Below are 25,528 nucleotides of genomic sequence, written 5' to 3' on the forward strand. Positions count from 1 at the left end.
TCTAAAAATTCGAACAGTTCTCGACAGCTGCTCGAATTGACTCTCAAGATACTTGCATAATTCGTGTTCAAGTGAACACGACTTATGAGAGGTAGGAGAATCTACCAAACAAGTCCAACGATCAGAATCTCGAATACAATTCACCTAATTTAGGTCATTGAATACATTCTTAATGTATTCGATTAGATTCGTCTTCTTCGGATAGTTCTATCCCTCGTAAAGAATCGAACCAAACGATGATCGACTCCTCAGCGTTGCGAAGAGATCATTGGTTTTAAAATAATATATAGTTTTCGTATGTAGATCGATCGATGGATTTGTTAATTAATTATATAGAATTTTTGAACGATTTTCCAATGGAAAGAACAAATAATCGAGTATCAAATTCGTAGAAACTATTATCGTAGCTATACCAATATCGATACCAGTAGCAAAGGTAGCTTCGATGATGAACGAAAAGTTACCTCGACGAAGCAATTCCGTCAACGGCGCGGTCGGTTCTAAAAAATGATCATTTTAATTAGCAAACCGTTCCGTGCTTTGTACCGCGGGAAACATCTTCCTTTTCCCGGAAATTGAAGTACGATCAATCACGTTCGTAACCTTCCAAGTGTTCGTCATCGAATCTACGGTACGACCGTTGCAGAAAAATTCGATAGGTCGGGTCTAGAACGAACACAGTCGATTTCCAATCGTTGCGAGAAATAGACAGCAGTCCGCTGGGAGTATTCGAGACACATTATTCAACCGTCGAACGATTCGAAACGAGTTTTAAAGTTTCAACCCGCGTTATCGTAAATACCAACGTTACAGGTAGGCACATATTTTGCAATAGTCGTTCGAGATTAAATTCGGGGACGATAGGTCTACGCGCGTTCACGATGGTCAATCGTGGACCAATCCTGTGAGGATTTGTTAAAAAATTTGCACGATTATCTTACGACAAAATGTAGTAATTCTGTTCGTTGAAAAATTAATGACAGAGTATTAGATCGAATGGAGGACAGAAGAATGAAAGTTTTCGTTATTTCTCATTTGTGTACGTCGATACGAAATTCTTGCATGTATTTAAATGTCCCGTGAGGATTTGTTAAAAAATTTCCACGATTATCTTACGACAAAATGTAGTAATTCTGTTCGTTGAAAAATTAATAACAGAGTATTAGATCAAATGGTGGACAGAAGAATGAAACTTTCCTTTACTTCTCATTTGTGTACGTCGATACGAAATTCTCTAAAGGGACGATATCTTCTTTTAGACGTTTTTCAATGGAACTAAAAACGAGGTACAATATCTTCTGTAAATTAAATTTACGATCAACTTGATACGTTAACGAAATTAACGATCGTTGAAACAACAATATATGAAATGAAATACAATCGTGAATAGTACTTTGCTATATTTATGCGTTAATAAATTTGCGAAACTAGAACGTCCAATTTCGTGTGAAATTCATATACCGAATGTTTTAAGAGAAAAATTCTGCTTTACGAACATATCGACTGAATGTGTTTTTAAGTGTATCGGTGCATAATTGGAAATACTCTTTACGTCTCCAATAGAGCATAATGAACATTGTACAACGTGCAAAGTATTTGAAGTATTCTGAATTTGGGGTGCGAGGTAGATTTCGAAGTTCTTGATTTGAAGTTTAAAGTCGTTCCAGTGGAAATTTGGAACAGTTCTCGATTTTAAGTCGCAAAGTCTTTCGTTCTTAATTTCAACGTTGAGTTTTGGTATCCAAGGTGAATGCATTATCCCCGAAGACACGCCCGGATGATTGGATCATTGCAGAAGACACTTCAGAAATTTCAGTTCTCTGAGATTTTTCCATCGTAATGCCAAAACTATTCCTATTGTACAAAGTTCGCGTATACGATTAAATTCCTTCGCACCTTAGTACGGAGTAACGAATAGGAATATGTTCGAAAATACACTTGCTTCGAGACGCGTTAAACAATTAAGCTTTATCACGTTAATGGAAAAGCTGACATTGTAAGCCTATTAGGTGACTATCGGAATTTAATAATATATCGACCGACAACGAAGCTCGTTATCTTGATTTAATTGAACCTGATTAATACATTGGGAAGTGTATCGCGTTACCAAGTGGATCGTTCATGGATCATGAAGGATCGTTATGTCCAACATCAACTACTGGCTTCAACTTGGAAAAGTTGCTCGCATTGTAGACAAATATTTGGTTCTTGAAGAGATTCTTACCAATTTTTATAACGTGCGTTTCCTTGATACTTTGAACTCTTATAAGTATTAATAGATATTTGTATCGTTATGTCCAACATCAGCTACTGGCTTCAACTCGGAGAAGTTGCTCACATTGTAGACAAATATTTGTTTCTTGAAGAGATTCTTACCAATTTTTATAACGTGCGTTTCCTCGATACTTTGAACTCTTCCAAGTATTAATTGATATCTGTATCTTCTACCGATCGAATGCTTTAGATCCGAGTGTATTCTATCAAACGAACTACGGTACTCTGTCAAAGTATAAGACATCTATTAATTGAGCTACAGACTTTTACAATTATCGGACAAGATGAACTCGTCATGGGTCGCGTAGCATTTTCTCGGGTTGAATGCTTTTCATTCATCGAGCGTTACAACGACCTTTCGCTGAATTAATTAGAACAGTTATCAGCGATATTGCGCGACGATTATCCGCGTTCACATGATTTGATCGGTTTCATAATTACGTAAAAATTATTCACTTCTCCGCTGGAGTTTTCGTTTAATTAACGCGCGGACACTGAAGGGTGAATTCATTGAGGTTCTTCGTTGCGTAAAAATATAATCGAATCTTTACAGTTTCTATTTTAAAAAATTGAACCAATTAAGGGTAAAAAGAAGAGAGATCTTTCGCAAACTACGTTTTCGACGCATCGTTGAGAATGTTTAATAGTTTTTAAACTTTCGACACAACTACGTGACACGAAATTATTTCGTTAAATAGGTTACCACGTTTCTCTCCTTCACAGTTCTCTGTGAACTGTAAATTCTTTTCAAAGTTTGTAAATTCTTATTATTAACGAGCTTCTCCGTCAAAAGTTTTAAAGCAATTTTCGATCGTTCAGAGGAACACGTACACGCATTTCGCGGACTGAGTTTTCAATAAACGACGCCTTTCGACAGAGCTTGCAACCAATTTGTCGTTGACCCGTTACAAACATCGCGGTACATTTTACTGCATTAATTAAAGCAGCGCGTAGCTATAAAAGCGACGCGCGGTCACCGACGACGATCATTTCACGGTGTGGCAATTATTTAACTGTTATTATGTCAATTCGCGTTGACGTTAGCGCTACCGCGGCAAGGTGTTCGCGTTCGTTTATTTTCATACCGAGTTATGCCACGTTCCCGCCAATTATTTTCATGGGTTTGTTTACCGCGCGCAAAACGTCCAATCAATGGGAAACGTAATGCCAAGCCTCGGGAAAAAACCGTGGATTTTAATGATTTCCTCGTCGCGTAATTATTTCAAGATTTTACGGTACAACGACTTCTGAAACGTCACGTAAATTTATCGCGTGCTAAAGCAGCGCTTTTTCCAAACATTTTTTTATCACGGGATACTTTCCATCTCGCAATATAATTTTCGAAACTTGTATTCTCTGACGGGTATTCGTTCTTTAAAATGAAAAATTTATAATTCGTCCAGAACCCGGGTATTATTTTGATCTCTTTGTATAAATACGAAACAAAGTTCCATGGAACGTAATCGAAAGACTTGAATCATTTTCGTAGGAACTTGTCTATAACTCGAGTACCATTTTGATCTCTTTGAATAAATACTAAACAAAGATCCATCGAACGCAAGTGAAAGACTTGAATCATTTTCTTAGAAACTTGTCTAGGACTCGAGTACCATTTTGATCTCTTTGCATAAATACGAAACAAAGATTCATCGAACGCAAGCGAAAGACTTGAATCATTTTCTTAGAAACTTGTCTACAACTCGAGTACCATTTTGATCTCTTTGCATAAATACGAAACAAAGTTTCATGGAACGTAATCGAAAGACTTGAATCATTTTCGTAGAAACTTGTCTACAACTCGAGTACCATTTTGATCTCTTTGCATAAATACGAAACAAAGTTTCATGGAACGTAATCGAAAGACATGAATCATTTTCTTAGAAACTTGTCTACAACTCGAGTGCCATTTACCTAAACACGAAACACAGTTCCATGGAACGCAATCGAAAAACTTGAATCATTTTCTTAGAAACTTCTCTAGGACTCGAGTACCATTTTAATCTCTTTGCATAAATACGAAACAAAGATCCATCGAACGTAATCAAAAGACTTGAATCATTCTCGTAGAAACTTCTCTACAATTCGAGTACCATTTACCTAAACACGAAACAAAGTTCCATGGAACGCAATCGAAAGACTTGAATAATTCTCGTAGAAACTTCTCTACAACTCGAGTACCATTTACCTATCCACGAAACAAAGATCCATCGAACGCGATCGAAGGATCGGAACCGTTCGCGTAGAAACTCGTCCTGATCTCAAGTATCGTTTCCTTCGTCCAGGTTTACTACAGGATATTCTGCGCTGCCCGCAAAATAGTCCTGGAAGAGAGGAGAGCGCAGAGCCATTTGGAGGCTCATTGCTATCTCGATATAGAGCCCGTGGTGCAGCATCATCAGCCGGTTGCTGTAAACCGTCAATTAAGCTCCGACATACAAGCTACCCAGGGAAGTTCACCAGTGAAGCAACACAGAAGTTCCAGCGCCTCGACGACGGTGAGTAAATGAACAGCTTTTCCACGCGATAGAACGCCTCGCGCAGAGATTCCCTCGTTCTGTTCGACGATCGGTCGTCAACGAATCATTCTCCCAGCTAATTCGCTCGCGAATCCACCGATCGGGATCCCTGACACCCGCCACGCTCGCGCATAAGACGCTCCACTGATCATGAAGCGAGGCGTAGGTTCGATTCGAAAGACGCTTTCGTAGCAGCGATCATAGTCTCGCGTCGTCGCTGCTTTCACGCTGAGCGTTGCCTACATCGATGCTAGAAACTAGCTTCTTTCGACCCTTCACCAGTCCGGTAATTTAAATAAACAGAAGCGACGAACGTTCATTTTCTTTCAATTCGTTGCAATTTTTTACCACCACTCCTCTCGCACCAACGTGAAAAATTCAATTGCATACACTCGTGACAACAACGTCGTAAAGTATCTGTCAATTTGTGCATACGTTTGAATTATCGATACTTTTTTCTCAAAGATTTTTCTCAAAGGGGATACTGTGATAAAATAGATGGAAAAATATTTTCTTTTATATGAAACAATTTTTGATTTGAAGTTAAGATACACGAAATCATAAAGGGCAAGTGGGGTTACTTAATAGCGATATATGCAAGGTTAATGTTTCTATATTTAGTTCGTTTCCGTGAGAAACATCGAATATCGTTTTAGAAATACAAAGCTTCTTTTCACGTATTGATAAACGTATAATTATCCGTGTAGATAATGGTATTATTTTTCATAATGTTCACCCAGAGAGTTATATTTTATCGAACCTGTCCTTGATCGAATTCTTATAAACCGTGGGATATTTCACTGCATCGATCTCGATAAGACACAGTATAGTATGCAGAGAATTTTGGCCGAAATTGTTAGAATTTTAGTCGACGCGAGAACTTCTCTCCATACTTCCTTATATATATAACATTGTAGGTGTAATTACAAAATTATTTCCTATATCACCTTGAGGCATTATCGTGCGCACATGCGCGACCCAAGATTTCATAATAAACGACTTTATCCTTTAAGGAGGAAATGCCAACGTGTACATTAAATATTTCATTCGCGTTGCTTACGCTCATCTTAACTTTGGTCCCACCTGTTATTTTTGGAAACTCGTTTCATTAGCAACGTAAACTAGATTAGTCGTAAAATTTCAAATTCACTTGACGCTATTTTATAGAAAATTTTAAGTCACATTTCATTTTCATCAACGTTCAATAATTTCTCATAAATATCGTAAATTTTCTTCGACATTTATATACGTACAGATTACTTCTTATCAGAAATTTCGTTTCTAATAAATAATTTCCTCGAATTTAAAAATAAGACTTCGTAACATTGAGATTGCATAGTTCCAATTTTATTTTCAATTGTAATGTAAATACCGTTTTCGAAACTGTATCACCTTTGCAATATTCTCTCAAAAAATGGTATCTTCGATTCAGTTCGCCGCGTACAATGGAAGGATCGGAACCAAAATATACTTTTCTGATACGAAACGGAATCTGTATCGTTGCTACTCGACACGTGGTCTCTGCGTTTCTATCGCTGAGACACAGGAGCATCGTTTTCCTGCAAAATCACCGACAGTATTGTCCTCTAAATAAGAAAAGGATACACAGGAGTATCATTTTCCTACAAAACCACCGATAGTATTGTCCTCTAAATAAGAAAACTAGTAAATAAGAAAAGTAAATGTACACTCTAAAATCGAAAAGAAAAGAATTCCATAGGGGGTGTTTTTATTCTTTTAAACTTTTACATCGTGAACACGATTCATCGAAATATCGAAACATCGTGGAAATCGATAACTTACAATGTTCTTTTGTATTTAATTTTTCACTTATTTCCTTTCTTACGTTCCATTTTATAATTGATACAAATATTTTTTCATTTTACTTTTCAACGTGCAAGTACAAGATATAAACGTTCTCCGTACAAAATATAAACATTCTTCGAGTTCGAAAAGCACTAACTGCGACAGATTCTTAGAAATTTTCCTATTCTTGTACATTTTAGGTATCCTGCAGCGTGTTGTTTCAATTTCTCCGAATTTACTCCGTGAGAGATAACCGTGACCTGAATTTTTAAGAAATGTGTACACCTCTGCATTATATGCAAACATGAAACACGTTTTCACAAGGAAACAGACTCCCGGGTGTAATTTAAACCGAAAATTACCCTGTAGAGTCGGGATACCTCGGGTAAACTTTTCTATAATGCAGAATACGTGTAGAAAAACATTTTATGTTTAACTCTAAATCTGTGTATACAACCAGAAGCACGTAATATATACGTGTCCAACTAATTATAGAAAATTAACGAGACATTAAACTGATCGTTAGAAGTTAGTATTTATAACAAATTTGTACACTGTGTAAAATTCGTAACCATAAAACAGTTTACTATTTTATATCTACCAGACACAATACGCGAACCTTAGTGTAATTGGTTAATCAAAATTAAATTTGTTAAATCACGACCTTGAGACAAATTTCTTGGGATTCATTTTGAACCAAACCAAAAAATTCTATCTTTAGACACTAAACATTACATTTTATAATAATACCACGTTTGAAAATATATTTTCATTATTTCTCTATTTGTCAGTCACGATAAAATTCACTCGTTAAGAAAACAAAATGTCAGTGAATTCTTGTGCGAAATGTTACAAATCCGTGCAAAGAGAATTCAGAAAAATGTGTTTTCCACGCGTTAAGATGGCGATTAGTGTTTGAGGTTTTCGTAAACGCGTACGATTATTCGAGAACCATTTGACGTTTCTGGAACACTTCGGAATTAGTAAATGTAAATTAAGAAGGCGGACGGTTTGACAAAACGCAGCTCCCGGCCTCGTTACCGTTGGTTTCTTCGCACGCCGATGAAACACGCCATAAATTCACTTTTGCCAAGCTCCGGAAAAATGCAGAAAAGTCACGAGATGTCGGAGCAGCTGGTGACAGTGTCGCCCACTTTTACGGGCGTAACGGTGTAAAAAAAAAAAAAGAATTCTCGCTCGAACGCGCTTGGAAGCTGTCGTGTCGAAAACAATTCGGCTTTTTTTTAATTACTCGAAGGACCCTTCGCACCAGGTCGCCTGGAAATACTACGCTACGCGCTGGAAATTTGTCCACGTCCTTCCCTAAGACTCGTGCTGAATTTCCTCCAATTTTAAGAACTCTTCTGCTGTCTTCAATCATGTTTAACTTGTCCAAATTACACAACACCCGACAATGCTAAATTTACATTTCAGAAATTGTTAAAGATCCGAATATTCGATAGATTTTCAATCGTCTTCGTATTAAACATTGAATTCTACTCTCGATAAATTTTTACAGTATCGCGTTAAAAAGAAGTCGTCTTAATATCTTCGATATTAAAATAGTAGGAAAATGGGTTGTTTACAAAAATGTTGTGGCTCTGAAGCATATATAGTGATGATAGTATTATTTTTTTTTTATGAATAGAAATGTAGGAAGGATAGTAAGATTAACTTTTATTTTCAGCATCTATTATTTTATAGAACTCCGTAAAAAGAAAAACAAAGTATTAAGGTACGTTTGTTCCAAAAGTAACTGGAAATATTCGAGTTTTAAAATAGTAGAATTGTAATCTTGGCAGAACTTCGTTGCGCAGTACATTTCATCGCCTCTAATGTAAATGTACAGTAAACAATGTCTTAACTCTGATTTAGAAGCTTGTATAAAGCTTGACAGGAGCTTTTGTTTCTAGGGAGAGCACTTGAACTGATGAATCATGTTGTATTTTCCTGGTCTTCGTACGGTCTGACTAGTTGCGTACATCGTCCACTTACTTGCATTACAAAGCATAGCACGAAATAATTAAAACTTTTCCTATAACAGTTGTCGTAAATGTGACAAGCAATACGTGCACTTATACTTTCAATTAAAACTTTTCTGGTTACATAACGTGGAAAAAAATGAAATTGGATGTTTCACGTGGGCAAGAACATTAAATCAAATGCGTTTCATCTTACAAGTAACTTTGACCATCTACGATAAAATGTATAACACAGGACATAGTTTCATGTACATTTTCATCTATGTTTTATAAAAAAAAAAGTTACGCGTTTACTACTTTCAATTTTCACCACCTTCAAGTAAAAGTTTTTACAATATAATTTAACACCTCATAGTTTTGATCAATATCAGAATATAAACCGCACACTCAATAGTATCTCTGTGTGTCCCAATATTTTCTAAAACATCAAAAATAATATTTCATTCGCTTGCAACATCGATCCAGGAGTAAAATATATATTTTATTTTCAATCAATTTCAATATGGAAAATATAAAATATTTATTCTTCACGTAGATTCTACAACGAAATAATATTTACGCCATTTCCATCGAATCTGTCTCGAATTTTTCTCAGCACCCTCTTCCATCCAACCCCTTCATTCGTGATGAATTCTTCCCTTCCGACACGTACGCGCTAACACAACACGCGCGCGTTTTTCTGCACTCAGGCAACCCTTCGTAAAGTTTGTGCTCTCGTTTTCGGTTAAGAATACATTCACCGCCCTCTGATGAAATCTATAGCTCGATCGCCAAACCGTCTCGATAAGGACAAAACAATGCAAATTAGAATTTACAAATTGGGGACGCGTAATGCATTTGGCATGTACCGATCCCAGACAAGTAATGCATCTGGAATCTACCAATTGCAAACGTCTAATGCAACTGGAATCCACCAATGGCAGACACGTAATGCAGCTGGAATCTCTTGTAACGAGTTGGTCCGTCTGCTCGCCGTAACACTGTTCCTCGTAAGAACTCCGTTGCAGGATTTAGTAATAAACGATTTCGAGGGATCCCGAAAGCTCCTCTGGCCCCAGATACTAAACTGATCGCGAGTGGAGCAACGTTCGCGTTCAATTCGAAAAACCGAGTCGTATATTCGACACTCTTAACGCGTGGTGAACGATAAAAGAAAAAACGTGAGATACCGAACGAGGGATAAGGACGGCGAAAGGGAAACGAGACTTTCGAGAAGTTAAAATTCGCGTTTTATACCACGTTCGAATCTTTGGTCCTCCGTTATCATTGTATAAAAGCCCCATTTTGCAACGCCAGATAAGATTTCTCGTTTCTGGTGAAAACGAACGAAACGATTCGAAGATTCCTCTTCTTGTGTTTCCTGGTCTTACCACTGTCTGATTCGTTCCGTGCATTTTCTACTCAGATCGGATTATAAAGCACAGCACTGTACTGGAAAGCACAGATATTGTGCATCTACGATGAAACAATCTTATTTATTTGTTGACTTTCTATTTATTTATTGACGATTAAAAGGAGTAACTTAATAGTGTATTAATATTCCAATATAAATTTCGCGTTGAATAACTTTGTAACATTCTAGTTTGTAATAATGTTCACTATACCGTGACTGAAGTACGAGCTGTAGTACGCGTGGTTTTATGCAATACACAATCACGGATTAACCGCGGCCCAAAATTAAGCTCAACACACAGAGCTTCTATCCTTGTACGCGCATGTGTGAAACATCTCAAATCTAAACTTGTGACATGTTTTCAACATATAAATGTATAGCTAAAACACTTAATCCTAGGACATTTTCCAGCACATTCTAACCTAAGTAGTATTTATAATTATTTAAGAAACACCAAAGATGATGTAACGACAGAACGGTGAAGTTTTGAAAAATTAAAAATCGAGATAATTATTTAGTACATCGAGACGACTAACCCTAAATAACTAGGTATAATTTCGATGAGAAGAAGGTAGTGTTTTTCCTCTGGATAAATTTTGTTCGTGGGTTAATAGTTTGGCCATTAGGAACAATTTATTGCCGGATCAGTACAACAAACACAAACCACTTTTTAACGAATTGTGTCAGGTCTGGATAGTAACAATTTTCGTGTGCTTTCGAGTATCGCAGTAGACCTCTTAGAAGAACATTCTGAGAGATGGGCATCCAGAGATTTATCTTCTAAGGACGGGTATTAAACGAGCCTTATCTCACCGGACGCAGAAAAAGGGGAAAATAAACTACTCGCGGGAACTAAATTTTAATTAAAATTGAACCTGTCAAAATTTCAACACTGACAATTAAGTGCTCCGTATGTGTCTTACCAATCGTGTTCCAGTGTTTGTATTGTACGAGTCAATATTCCACGCCCGTTTCTAAAGAAAAAGTGTACCGTGTTTATTTAACACGCCTTTAAAAGGTTGCCTTCGTAGCCACCGTATCGTTTTCGATCAATTATTTGTATTATTATCACAATATCACCTGTGTGTTTTCCTTTCGTGGATCATTCTTTTAACTACATTAATCGTAATTGTGTTCACCGTAATCTTTCGATAGTATTATAAACCAATAGCGAAACCAATCTGCATTATTGTTGTTTTTCTCTCTTCAAATCACTTGAGAAGAGATCTTTGAGTGATTGATCCCCATACGAGCCCCCAAATAACTGTTGTACTCGTGCGTGGTTTATGGATATATATATATTTATTATAAATTACAGTGATAATAGTGTTAGACGTAGTGTCGGTGGTTAGTTTCGCTCGGTACGTCTTTTAATTGTTTCGTTTTATCGTCTTTTCAGTCATACTGTCCGCGACACACTCTTCGGACATACTCTCGTCGTCATACTTTGTCATACTATCCCATACTGCGTTCTTCTCGCGCTCTATACAGTCATTCCCATTCATTCTCTTTCATTCCAATTCTCAGTCTCTCTCATTTGAGACATTCGGTCACGTTCGGCCATCCTGATCGTTCGTCTTTCCCAAACACTCTTCACTTTCTCCGAACCACATGTATTCCCTTTCATCCCCGTGCATTCTCACGCTCGGTCGTCGCGCAAGAGCAAGACACCCTGTAAAGGATACTCGTGCCTTCCAGGAAAGCTAGCGGACCGATCGGCGCCAAATGTTTAGCTCAACTCAAGTCCGACCGCAGGCGCCATCTTGTTTAGGCCTACGCTCGAAGCAGGCCTAAGCGAACGCGGAAAATCCGATACTACACAATAATATGCCTCGACGTGAACGACGACAGTGTCGTGTCGTCTTCGTGATTCTCGACTTGGAACTGACTAGAAAAAGACCCAAAAGGAAAATAGCCAAACCGTTGACGACCCTTCCGCGCCAATATGGAGACAGTCCTCAAAACTGACATCGACATCTGACACTCTTTGGATCATTGTTGCACTCGTTCCAACACATTCCACAATATTTCTCCGAGTCGCGGCAGCCGAATAGGCGAACCGGTGACCCCTCTCGTCCCTGTTCCGGTCCACTCGTCTTCTTTCCAGCTAGGAACAGTACGTCTATTGAAATGTGGAAAATCCGATACTACATTATAAATATATATATTTGCAATCTCGTTACATTCGAAACGAAGAAGACCGATTAGCGTTATGTAGAAAAGTTGAACGTTTCAATTAATCACGATGGTGATACCGTATACCGTAAAACGTTTACCGTATACTGTATTCCTGCAAAACGAAGAAACGCGTGCTAAGTCACTGTTGCAAGGACGATCCATAAACGTGTCGCAGAAGCTTCAAATATATCGAGCTTACTCCACGGTAATACATTTCCATACATCAAACCTCTGGTCGAATAAAGCCACTTGGATTTCTGCCAACATATCTCAACAGATGCGTGAGAAAAGCCTCATGCATCTTTCATCCGGTTCGAGCGTTTGCCTGTTAGATGCGCTTGATGTCCGCTGAAACTGTGGATTTCGCTCTTCGTCGGACGATTCTTCAACATTTTCGAAAGCAAGCGTTTACACGAATTATTGGCTACTGGCCAACGCGAGGGGCTTATCGGACTCTCCTCTCCGTGTTCGTATCGGAGAAACGTGTAACGTCTCGGACAGATTTATGACGGTACGATTGCCTCGTTCGATAATTAAAAACTCGCGCGGTGAGAACGCTTGTTTGGTGCACGGATGAAATTTTCTAGATGCTGCAACTTAGACACTAGACAACCTAGACTCTTTCGAGAGTATTGTAAACCAATAGCGAAACCAATCTGCATCATAAATATATATACTTGCAATCTCGTTACATTCGAAACGAAGGAGACCGATTTGCGTTATATAGAAAAGTTGAACGTTTCGATTAATCACGATGGTGATACCGTATACGATCATTCCTGTAAACTTAGAGTCCACGCTGTTCACACTTAGAGTGCATTTGACGATGGCGCGGTAACTGGTGTGGTATCGACAAGTGAGATATCATTTTCGTTAAGCTTCGAATAACGAGCGTTCGATTATTTCAAATACGATATAAAATTTAACTAATACGATTTACGTCCAGTGAAATAATGTTCGCAAATTTAATAGTTTGCACAGTGGACAATGGCGTTTGAAACTATCGTTCGAGATGTAACGATCATAAATTTAATAGTTTACATACCGGACAATGACGATAGAAACTATCATTCGAAATATAAAAATTTCTCGTCTTGAATAATTGTAGTTACACCTTATCTGTGTACTGTAATGACAAGTTACTGTGCCTGTTCCTGGCAAAATAACAATTTTTAATTTTGTATCATTTCTAAAGTGGTAGAACAAATTCTAAATTTGTTAATAACGTTTATCAAAAAATTCACCGACATTAATAATTTGTTTAACGAAAATCAAGCACGCTGTATTCGATGAGACCTATATTTTAATTTTTGCTTACCTTATACTACCGCTTGCGTGGGATCACTCGAGGACGTTCGGTGAATATTTTATTTTTTAAGCCGGTTTCGCTGACGGTGACGAAACAAGGGCATTGATCGATGTATCAGAATTTGATCTTGAACTAATTTCAACCATCGGGACAGACGCATCGACAAGTCTGATAACGTGCCACACAGTGCAAACAGATACAATCAGTCACATTACCGTGTAATAGATAATGCTGTCCAACTTGTCAAACTCTCTATGTTTTGGTGGGTGAGATCAGTTCAAGGTGACACTGCGACATTGAATTCATTTGAAAAAGTTTGTATTCGTTGCAAAAATCACCTGAAAGAAAATATATTGCACCACTTGAAAAACTTCATTTGTTTCTCCACAATGCACAAATAAGTTGTTTGTTCTATCCATCTTTTTGTAAGATTCGAAGAGTCAAACTGATATTTAAGCTTTATACTTATATAGTTATTATTATATTTATATAGGTTCTATATATATTCTTAGTTCTAACCTATATATATATAGGTTATATATATAGAATTGTATACTTAGTTTTGATCTTCTCTCTTTTTTAACTTCTTATTTCACGTTATTATATTCTTATTGCATCGTACTCGATACTTTATTTCGTATCGTATGCAATTTCGAGAACGCGATACAAACGTTTCGTTATCAATTCGGATAGTGGTTTCTAAAGAGTCGACCGGTACTTCGTGATTATTTATGCAATATTAAAGACCGATTGTTGCTATAAATAATATCGCTAGAAAACTCGATATTAATTTAGCGTCCCGTTGCAAATAATTCTCCGCAACGATGCGTAATGTATTAAACGATAAATACCTTACAAATAATTCCGGGTAGACGAGAATATAGAATCGCTGTCGATGAGATGGAAATGCAGAACACGAAGCCCCGTTGGTATTTCGGAAATGCAAATTCATGGTAGATAATTCACTAATAACGGTACGTGCGTTCGCAGTATCGAGAACAGTGGAACAGTAACGAACAAAAAGCACATCGTGCTGCGACGTACATTACGATCTAAGACGTTGCATCGAGTGTGTCCTTTTTTTTTATATATATTATTAATAACAGAACGTACATTTTCGGTATCGAGAACAGTGGAACAGTAACGAACAAAAAGCACATCGTGCTTGCGACGTACATTACGATCTAAGACGTTGCATCGAGTGTGTCCTTTTTTTTTTTTATATATTATTAATAACAGAACGTACATTTTCGGTATCGAGAACAGTGGAACAGTAACGAACAAAAAGCACATCGTGCTTGCGACGTACATTACGATCTAAGACGTTGCATCGAGTGTGTCCTTTTTTTATATATATATATTATTAATAACAGAACGTACATTTTCGGTATCGAGAACAGTGGAACAGCGAGGGAGAAAAAATATATCAAGTTGCACGGAACGTGGCCACCCAAGGCGTCGTATCGAGTATGTATTTTCCCCGCGTGAAATATGACGTTGTCGTGTCGTAATGCAAAGAAAAATACGTTTTATAACGTCGCTTTATATGGCAAATTTTTCTCTATACCGTGCCATTATAAAGAAAATTTTTCTCCGTAATGTACCACGAAAACCTCTCGTATTTCATGTGCCGTGGAAACTTATCGAGCAGTCTCGATACGTGCCGTATATCGGTTATTCCTCGTGAAACTGTCTTTGCTAGATTGCTTAGGTTCTGGCATAATTGAACGTTGTATTAATTTTTAAGACGAAAAGGTACCCGCGTGTGCGGAGAAAATTTTAATCGATCCATGAATATGTAACATCGTGAAATGAGAAAACGTTTTGTTTTTGAAAATGAATATACGTTCTCCATTTCTCTCACTGGTAAATTCTGCGTACAGTTAAGGTAGAAATTTGAAGTACTTTGAGAAGATTATACGATCGAATCTTTTGTTTTATAATAATAATAGTAATACGTTTTTATTGCACCAGAGGTGTATACAATATAAATTGAAGGTTTAAATAAAATACGATACGCAGTGATGGCAGTGAATGTACATGTTACAGTGCAAAGAGCGAAGTTCGGTTATTAAGCGAGCCTATATCCAAAGGTCTCGAACATTATTGACGTGCATCGTGTGGCGAGGTTTGTAGACCTCTGGAAGACAATTGCCAGATGTTGAGTCTACCAAACGCTCCGAACCTCAAGACGACCACCCAGGAAGTTCCAAACAATAGATTCGCTCCAAGTCAGTGCTAAACATTTGGTAGACATTTCCAAACTTAAATCTTCTCCCAACCGCTACGCAAGATCTTTCCACCAACCATGAAGTCTACCCAATCGCAGCGCAGACGTATGTCGATAATTGCATTCGTTAGAAGAACCGTAACTGTCTTTGTCTGAACGTAATCTCGAACCAACGGTACACAACTCCTCGTCGGATGTACGAATTGAAATTCTCAAAATGCAAAACTATGAATCGCAAAAAAGTTTGAAACTAGGTATTATGTTTCACTCGAGGGAAAAGGAAGGGGAACCTTAAGTAAATATTATTCACTCGTTGCGAAAGAAAGTAAGGGGATCCTAAACAAATATTATTCCCCTACCTTTCTTTCGCGCGATGAAAACGTGGACTTGCCAGTGACGGGATTACACTCCAGAATTCCAGTACAGTCCAGTATACGAACTCAAACTTTACGATACAAACTCTTGTATTACGTGAAAAATTGTTCTCTAGATACGACGATTCACGTGAAAGGAAAGCTGATATATGGTATTTATTCTTTTCTTTCATGTAAATCATTATACCTGGTTCAAAATCATATCTTGAAAATTTTTTATTGTGAAATTCAACCTTGTACACTAATCTGAACTAGAATTCTCTAAGCATAGTCTTACCCTGATAAAACTACTTTGAAATAATTCTTGTAAGTTTTGATCGTGAATAAATATTCCCCTTCCTTCCTTTCACCTTCGTCATTATACTTACTTTAAAACCTTATGTCTAAAATTTTATTGTAGAATTCATCTTTGTACACTAATCTGCGTAATTCTCCAACCATCGAATACTCTATAATCTCTATTACTTTCATTTTACATTCGGACGACGAAAACCGATATTTATCGTTTAATACATTACACATCGTTGCGGAGAATTATTTACAACGGAACGCTAAATTTTCTAGCGATATTATTTATAGTAACAATCGGTCATTAATATTATATAAATAACCATGAAGTACAAGTTGACTCTTTAGAAATCACTCTCCGAATGAACAATAACGATACGTTTGTACTGCATTCTCGAAATTGCATACAATACGAAATAAAGTATCGAGTACGATGCAATAAGAATATAATGACGTCAAATAGGTTACGAAAAAGAGAAGAAGAAAATTAATATATAATTCTATTGTATATAACAGATTGTTCGACAAGTTTTATCGAACGATATTTTTCTTTACATATTTTCTTTCGTTTTCTTAACGTATTTTATGTTATTATATTCTTATTTGTCGTTCGATAAAACTGATTGACCAACCTAGTACTACACTGTTCGATAAGTTTCATCGAACGACAAAATTTAACGAAAAAACCTACTACATGGAATTGTATATTTAGTTTTCTTCTTCTCTCTTTCTTAACATACTTTATATTATTATATTCTTATTTGTCGTTCGATAAAACTGATTGAGCAACTCAGTACTACACTATTCTATAAGTTTCATCGAACGACAAAACTTAATGAACAACTCACTCCATAGAATTATATATTTAGTTTTCTTCTTCTCTATTTTTTAATATACTTTATATTATTATATTCTCATTTGTCGTTCGATAAAACTGATTGAGCAACCCAGTACTACACTATTCTATAAGTTTCATCGAACGATAAAACTTAATGAACAACCTACTATATATAATTGAAAATGTAGTTTTCTTCTTCTCTCTTTCCTAACATACTTTATATTATTATATTCTTCTTTGTCGTTCGATAAAACTTATTGAACAACTCAATACTACACTGTTCGATAAACTTAACGAACAACCTACTATATAGAATTGAATATATAATTTTCTTCTTCTCTCTTACTTAACACACTTTATATTATTATATTCTTATTTCTCGTTCGACAAAACTGATTGAACAACCCAGTACTCCACCATTCTCTAAGCTTCATCGAACGTCAAAATTCATTGTACAACCTAGTATTCATATACAAAACTTAAATATAGATCTCGACGCTTAAACATCCACGAAGAGAGACATAGATACACAGTGTATATTTCAACCTGCACGAAACGTCGATGCGGCCATGTTGGCAGCCTGTCGAGGAGATTCGCAGGGACGTGCTTCCGGCGAATATCGCGCGATCCGCGAATTACGCGGGCTACCGGTACCGGAAACGCGCGCGTCGTTGTCAATTCGCTCGGCTAATTGACGCTGCGATAATTACGAAGCGGCGTTATCGTCCGGTCGGTGGCGTAGGAAACCGAAGCGAACATCTCGGCGACCGACGGAGGCAAATTGCACGACCCCGACCCAATTGTTGCTTCTTACACCGGGCGGCGGGTTTTAACCGTTGCTTCTCCCGCTAATTGGTTCATTCCCGGCTGGCTCGTTCGCTTTTATTGACAGTGGCGTGTTGTCGGGTCAACGGCGACCACCAGAGCGGCAAAGGGGGAAAACCCCGCGGAAACGGTTTCGTTGTAATTACAGCTTGTTTATCAGAGACACGTTACCATATCTCTCGGAAGACGTACAGCTCGGCAGACACCCGAGGCTCTGACGATATTTCCAAAGATACGGGTAGCTTGTTTGCGTTATTGTTGGAGCCGGGCGTTCGTCATCGAAATCTCGGCCCGTCTCGAGCAAACACCACCGGTCTATCGAAATGTGGATTAATGCAGTCGATGGATGACAATCTGCTGGGGACTTTGGTACAGAGGAACGAGATGGTATTGTCGTGTTATCTCTCGGTTTCTATCGTTTGTGATGTATTTTGTTTTATCGTCACGTTGTCTCTGATGTTTTATTTAATATGTTTAACGTACGTGTTAAATAAAAGTTCATTAAGTTGTAAATAATTGATACGTCGACAGTAGCTGGATAACAGTAAATAACGTGACTGTGACACAACTCTCTACCATTATAACGTTAAACTCTTCGTTCAACACTTCTCGGCTCAACCCTGATCGACTCGACAATCCCTTTTTTTCGAAAAAAGGAAACGTTTTTACTCGTTTTTCGTTGGGTCTGCTTCGACCTCTACTTCTTCTTTCATTACCCTCGCTTGTTGTTCGTCAAATGCTGTTTTAAAACTACGTCTTCCTAAACCTACGCTACCCTAAAATTACGATGCTAGACATATTTCTAGATGGTCTTCTGTTTTGGACTTTCGAAACAATTGGTTATTTTCACGAATTATCGGGTGTTACCAATTTGTTACCAAAATAGTAAATTAACGTTTGAAAAATTCAAGTATAATTTATATATATATATATTATTATATTCTTATTTGTCGTTCGATAAAACTGATTGAGCAACCCAGTACTGCACTGTTCGATAAGTTTTATCGAACGACAAAATTTAACGAACAACCTACTACATAGAATTGTATATTTAGTTTTCTTCTTCTCTATTTTTTAATATACTTTATATTATTATACTTTTGTTTCATCGTCACGTTGTCTCTGATGTTTTATATAATATGTTTAATGTACGTGGTATAGTTCATTAAGTTGTAAATAATTGATACTTCGACAGTAGCTGGATAACGGTAAATAACGTGACTGTGACACAACTCTCTACTTTAATACTTTAATATATATATTAATAATGTATAGAGGTGAATCATTCTCGTATCGTGAAAGAAAAACTGACAAAAATTATTCCCTAATCGAAATAAGTAACCAACGAGACCGCTGTCTGACCAATTGCGTGTAATTCTACTTACCTCAGTAACGTAACACGTTTCTCAATCAGTCGTTAATTTAAGAATCGATAACGTGGAAATTCGGTGCAGGCTATCCACAATAATCTTCCGTTTGATCGTTCCAGGAAAATTTGTAATTTTTCGTGTTAATTGTTTCAAATCCCCTGTTTGTCAGCCGAAAAAATTTGACCATCCAATTCCATTTGAAATTCCGAAACAAATTGAACACCACGGAGTATCTGATACTTCGATCAGTTTTTTAATTACATAAAAACACTGTAAATAATGAAATGACGATAAATAAAAAACATTTTCATGAAATATAAGATTTTCGATTCCGTTGCAGAGTATTGGGCAAACCTGCGAGTTTTGCTGTAAAAACAAAAGAGATATTAGTCTATGCAGAAACAGAGCCAATATTTTGGCTCACATTTTATCTTAAGATTTTTAAAGTTCATGCATACGTATAAATTACCGAAAATATAGTTTGCCTTGAGATTAATAATAATCTTTGTTAATTCGACTCTGCGTAATATTTGTATACTTTGATATAATTGGAACGTCATTCATTTAACGTTAATAAAATTCCAGTTGGTACGTGCAATGTACGACATCAAAGTATAATGTAATACTCGTGTTACATCTCTTTTCTGGTTGCTATTTCTCCGTCGCGTCGTCTCGCATCGTTATTACTTTTGCTCCAGCGTATCCATCTTCTGATATCGTAAAAATCTCTTTTACTCCTGATAACACTGACCTGGGAAATGTTCCAGCTTCTTTGCTTTCGAGTACATCTAGATTACAATCGATAGCTACGTGTGAAAAGTTCCAGAAATCTGAAAGTAACTTTACCGATCTATTTCATTCGTAATAGTCAATTTAAAAATTTCGATCCGATCGCCAATCTTATCGTTATAGTATACTTACCGTTTAGATCGAATCACCGATTATTTTCCAATAAAATTTTTTCCCAAATTTTTCAATCACGTTCCATACTGTGCAACTTACAAAGTTTTATTTATAATTTCATTGCACCGTGATTTATTATAATATAGAGAATGTCCCACTTATCACCGGTCGATTTACTTTTTTTCCCAAATCGTTAGCATTAAAGATCGCGATTTTTCGTAATACGCCTGAATACTTTTTACGCGTTGTTTCACCGTGTACTTCTCCATGATTAATTTCCCATCCGTCTAGATGACATTTGTCAAGTTTCAGATCAATCGGTTAGACGTTCTAAAAATAGCGCGAAATTCAAATCGACCGGTAATAATTGGGACACCATGTCCGTATCTGAACATCGTACTTGCGTTTTAAATATTTATTTTCATGTATAGTTCACGGAGAAGAAAAAAAAAGTATACGATACACGCATGATAGATTTTATACAACGTTTCGAAGTTTCTTATATTTTAAAGAATTTTATTTTTCCATCGAACAGACTCTTAGAATGTTTTTCATTCTCTGCAAGAACGTTTCCCTCGATTCGAACGAATTCGAAAGTTGAATTTGTTTCTCCCGGTACATTCGTGAAATTGAATTTGGAAATGTAACAATCAAAGGCTTCGAAGACAAAAGTTTGCGGAATACAATCTACGAACGAATCTTATCTTAAGGCCGATCTCGCAAAGCTGCTTGAAATTTTTCTTCCCGAACAGCTTCTATCCCTCCATTCGGTGCTTTTGTTAAAATTACAATTACGAATTTCCACGGAAGTAACTTCCGTGCGTATTTTCGTCGAAGATGTTCCAAGTTTCGCGTAACGTATAGATATAACGCGAGAAGAGATTCGAGCGAAATCTTTGTAAGTTGGGAAACGTATTCAACAACTCCGCCACTTTGTATTAGGAACGTGTCTCTTTAAACGAGGCGTTCCGTGACCGTTGATATTTTATCGTTTTGAAATAGAATCGCAGAAACTTTGATAATATTCCTAGTTAACTTTAACGGTATTCCTCGTACGGTTAAAACGTCACCAAATGTTGCTACGTCTGCGTAATCTAGATACGGAGAATCATCGTACAATACAGACACATTACAATAGAGACACTCGAACAATACGTACACGTGACGAGGAGATTTGTCGCGTGTAGACACCCAAGTGTATCGTTCATTTTTCATTGAGCCATTGATACCGACAGAATCCACGTAAAACCTTTTCATTATCCTGATCAAAGAGCGTTCACAAAGAAGCGAGTGAAACTATTCTCTAGAATTCCAAAAAGAGAGCAGCGACGCTAACCCATTCGTGTCGCGGAACTTCCGTCGTATATCAGACGGTGTTCTTTCTCGTTATAACTTCCATCCCCGGGCATCCATCTTCGTATATCATCCGCGGGGAAATATCTTCCTCGACGAACTTGAACAACGTTTTCCTGCTATCAGCGAACCGAGTGGCTCGCACAGTGTCCAGCATACGGTGTTAAGTGACCATGCTCGAGTTTTCTCGTTTGGAATTTAGGAAATTTGCACACGATGGACCAATTGGTACCTTTGATCGTATCGAAGATCTTTTTCGAAGATCAATAACTATTGATTCGAGAAACAGAGTCAACCAGAACGGTATGCGATGTGTCGTGCACTGATCTTAACGAGACTTTGTAAATAAGTTGAGAATCGGACATTTATGCCCTACGAAGTCTTGTTACAATTGGTGCATAATGCGTCACGTGGTCTCCTTGTAAATTATATTGTAGGAGTTCTTAGCCCGAGTAGACGAAACTTCTCGAGGTGCTTTGAAATTGTAATCAACTATACAGTATCTAGAGTAGACAGCACTTCTCTAGATACTCTGCAATCGTAATCAACTATACTGTACCTAGATTAGGCAGCACTTCTCTAGATACTTCGTAATTGTAATCAACTGTACCGTATCTAAAATAGATAACACTTCTCTAGATACTCTGCAATCGTAATCAACTATACTGTACCTAGATTAGGCAGCACTTCTCTAGATACTTCGCAATTGTAATCAACTGTACCGTATCTAAAATAGATAACACTTCTCTAGATACTCTGCAATTGTAATCAACTGTACCGTATCTAAAGTAGATAATACTTCTCTAGATATTCTGTAATTGTAATTAATTCTATAGTATCTAGAGTAGACAGCACTTCTTTAGATACTCTACAATCGTAATCAACTATACAGCTTCTAGAGTAGACAACACTTCTCTAGATACTCCGCAATCGTAATTAACTGTACCATATCTAGAGTAGACAACACTTCTCTAGATACTCTGCAATCGTAATCAATTATACAGTATCTAAAGTAGATAACACTTCTCTAGATATTCTGTAATTGTAATTAATTCTATAGTATCTAGAGTAGACAGCACTTCTCTAGTTACTCTGCAATTGTAATCAACTATACAGTATCTAGAGTAGACAACACTTCTCTATATACTTCACAATTGTAATCAACTGTACCGTATCTAAAGTAGATAACACTTCTCTAGATACTCTGCAATTGTAATCAATTATACAGTACCTAGAGTAGACAGCACTTCTCTAGATACTCTGCAATCGTAATCAACTCTACAGTATCTAGAGTAGACAGCACTTCTCTAGATACTCTATAATCATAATCAACTATACCGTATCTAGAGTAGACAGCACTTCTCCAGATACTCCGCAATCGACCACACCCTAATACACACTGGACTCAACAACCTTTGTCCAAGAACACGCTATTACAATAACCCTCGTTCAAGGCGACGACACATTTTATACCTCAGAATTTGGGGCCTACGTGACTTATGTCACGCGTCTTGAGAAATGGAGAGAACGTAGGTCTAGCTCTCTCAGGTGGTCGCCAGACTGTGGACCTGCACTATGTCAGCGTTACGGAATACCCGGCTGATCCACCATCTAAACTTATCGTCGCACCTCGGGTTGTTGCGATCACCCGCAAAGGGTCGCTCGTACCTTCGTTCGCCCTCGTGATTTCTCTCTTTTACACACAGACACCGTTCGCTAGTATCCTGCAATATTAATGACAAATGAACGCGCCAGGTGTTGATAGTTCGAAACGATTCGAACGAAACTGGACGCAGTTCCGATGTATGTTCCTAAAGTTAGTTCCTGTTTCGAATTTATCTTTCATCGGAGTTAGAGTTCTCCTTCCAAGAGTCCGTGGAAGATCTTCACATGGAGACAGAATTCTATCGTGATGGTTAATAATTTGGTATCAAGGTGTTCCCCTAATTTGCTCGACACCTGCGAACCTGGCGCTTATTTTCCTGAAGGCTCTTATGGCTCTTTCGTACTACCGACAGTTTGTTATAGGCGGTACAAGGCATTATCCTATAGTCGCTGAGTGGTCGGTTAGGTATACACACTCCGATAAGGTGTACCGCTGCTAGAAGCAGATGAAGTTGGTAAAGAGCATTGTTCTATCATCGTGGGACCGTTTTATATTACCGACTTTCGAGTTGCACACTCGTGAAGGTAAAAGGTATAGACCCATGCCTGTATACATGTATAGAAATTCCACCACTAGAGCCTAAATTACGAATTCAATGTATTTACTCGCTCTGTTTCATCCCACTTTCGAGTTACTCCTGAAAATATCAATGGGGCATAGATAGTTCGTGATTGAAGTTCTAGTGGATAAGTACCTATATAGAATCGTACCTCTTAACCCTATGATTCTGAGATGAAAAGTCGGTAATGTAAAAGACCCATAAAGGTTGTCAGACGGTTGTCAGACGGTAAAAGACTTGAACCTACACGATAGCATAGACATCTGGCTCTATGAATATAGAACAATGTTTTTCACCGCCTCTATCAGCCTCGACGCAACTATCGTGAGACGAAAAGTCGATAACATAAAAGAGCTCTAAAAAGCATAGACTTGCTCGGAAGATCCCATACTTGGCTTCGAAACTATACGACAACGTTTAGTATAGGTAGTATAGACTACCTATACAGTAATGAACCTATACCTTTCAACGCCACGAGAACGCTTCTTGACTCTACCAACCTTAACCTCTGACTATCGTTCAACGAAACGGAGTCAATAGAAACTGTCTTACGTGATATCGACTTACACGAGAACGCGCGTAGATGACTTTGTAACTACAGCCCGATCCTTTTCGCGATCTCTGCCAGCCTCGATTCAACAATCGCGCGAGGGAATGTTTTACAATTTCGTTGTTGGTACGAAAGAGCGCGAAACGATGCGTTTAAACCGCGCTGGTGTATCAAACTGCGTGACCCGGTCAGCGATACGTTTTTCCAGGAAAATGGGAAATTTCAACGGGAATGAACGGACGTGACAGCTTTTGGAATATTCCCGCGAACACTGGAGCGAGAGAGGAGCATCAGCACGCAATAATCTCTGTCGCGTTTATTGTATTCTCGTTGACGGTTCGTGAACCGGAAAGGATAATTTGTTGCAACAGACTGGACAGTCCGCGATTGCCCGGAATCTGTGTTTCTCGCGGCGGTGGTGGCGGAACGCGGTTGGAATTTTTCGTGGGTTACAAATTTTTCGCGTCGCTTATTTTTCGATGCCCCCCGGACGAGAGAACAAAAAAAAAAAGGATGGGACGAATCTCTCGGTAAATAAAATGAACAGCGTTCGGGGATCGCGCGACAGTCGTTGGAATCTGTGGATTTTAAAACGCCAAAGGAAATATTTGCACCGATAGAGGACGGTTAAGTTGAGCCGTGCCGTGAAAAATATACAGAGCGATTCAAACGCGGTGCTACGAAATGGAAAATAACGATTCTGAGACACATCGATCGAGGATCGATAGTTCTTGGCTATCGCTGTTCGTCGTACAGAAAACACGACCGAACACTTTCGAGGAATAAACATTTTCAAATAGTCTGAAACAGGATGAAGTCGTGATTTCCAAATTGCAAATTGGGCTATCATTGACCTAGACTTCACTCTGTCCTTTCCCAAGGGTGTTACCTTTATCGCCAAGGAAAGAACAAATGAAGTCGTTAGCCTGGGAAAACGCTGTAGGTGTTCAGCGTCGATTCATAAATCATAGGGTGTCCCAATCGTCACCGGTCGATTTACTTTTTAAATAAAACTCAAACGGATTAGGCAATCTTGATATTTTTTCTTTCGTTTAAAAGTACAAACTTGGGAGTTAACAACGGAATAAGATATCTCCCAAATGGTCGCCTTAGT

General features: G+C 37.8%; 1 protein-coding gene across 4 annotated transcripts in view; it reads left to right on the top strand.

The window, feature by feature from the left end:
• Positions 1-25,528, top strand: part of 5-ht7 (5-hydroxytryptamine receptor 7) — a 253,640-nt gene that overhangs the window by 94,692 nt on the left and 133,420 nt on the right. For all 4 annotated transcript variants that reach the window (XM_076325887.1, XM_076325888.1, XM_076325889.1 and 1 more), the window contains exon 6: positions 4,557-4,769. In XM_076325887.1, the coding sequence (XP_076182002.1) occupies positions 4,557-4,769 (213 nt within the window). The remainder of the gene's footprint in view (positions 1-4,556; positions 4,770-25,528) is intronic.

This window comes from Ptiloglossa arizonensis, chromosome 13, assembly GCF_051014685.1.
Source record: "Ptiloglossa arizonensis isolate GNS036 chromosome 13, iyPtiAriz1_principal, whole genome shotgun sequence".
NCBI lineage: Eukaryota > Metazoa > Arthropoda > Insecta > Hymenoptera > Colletidae > Ptiloglossa > Ptiloglossa arizonensis.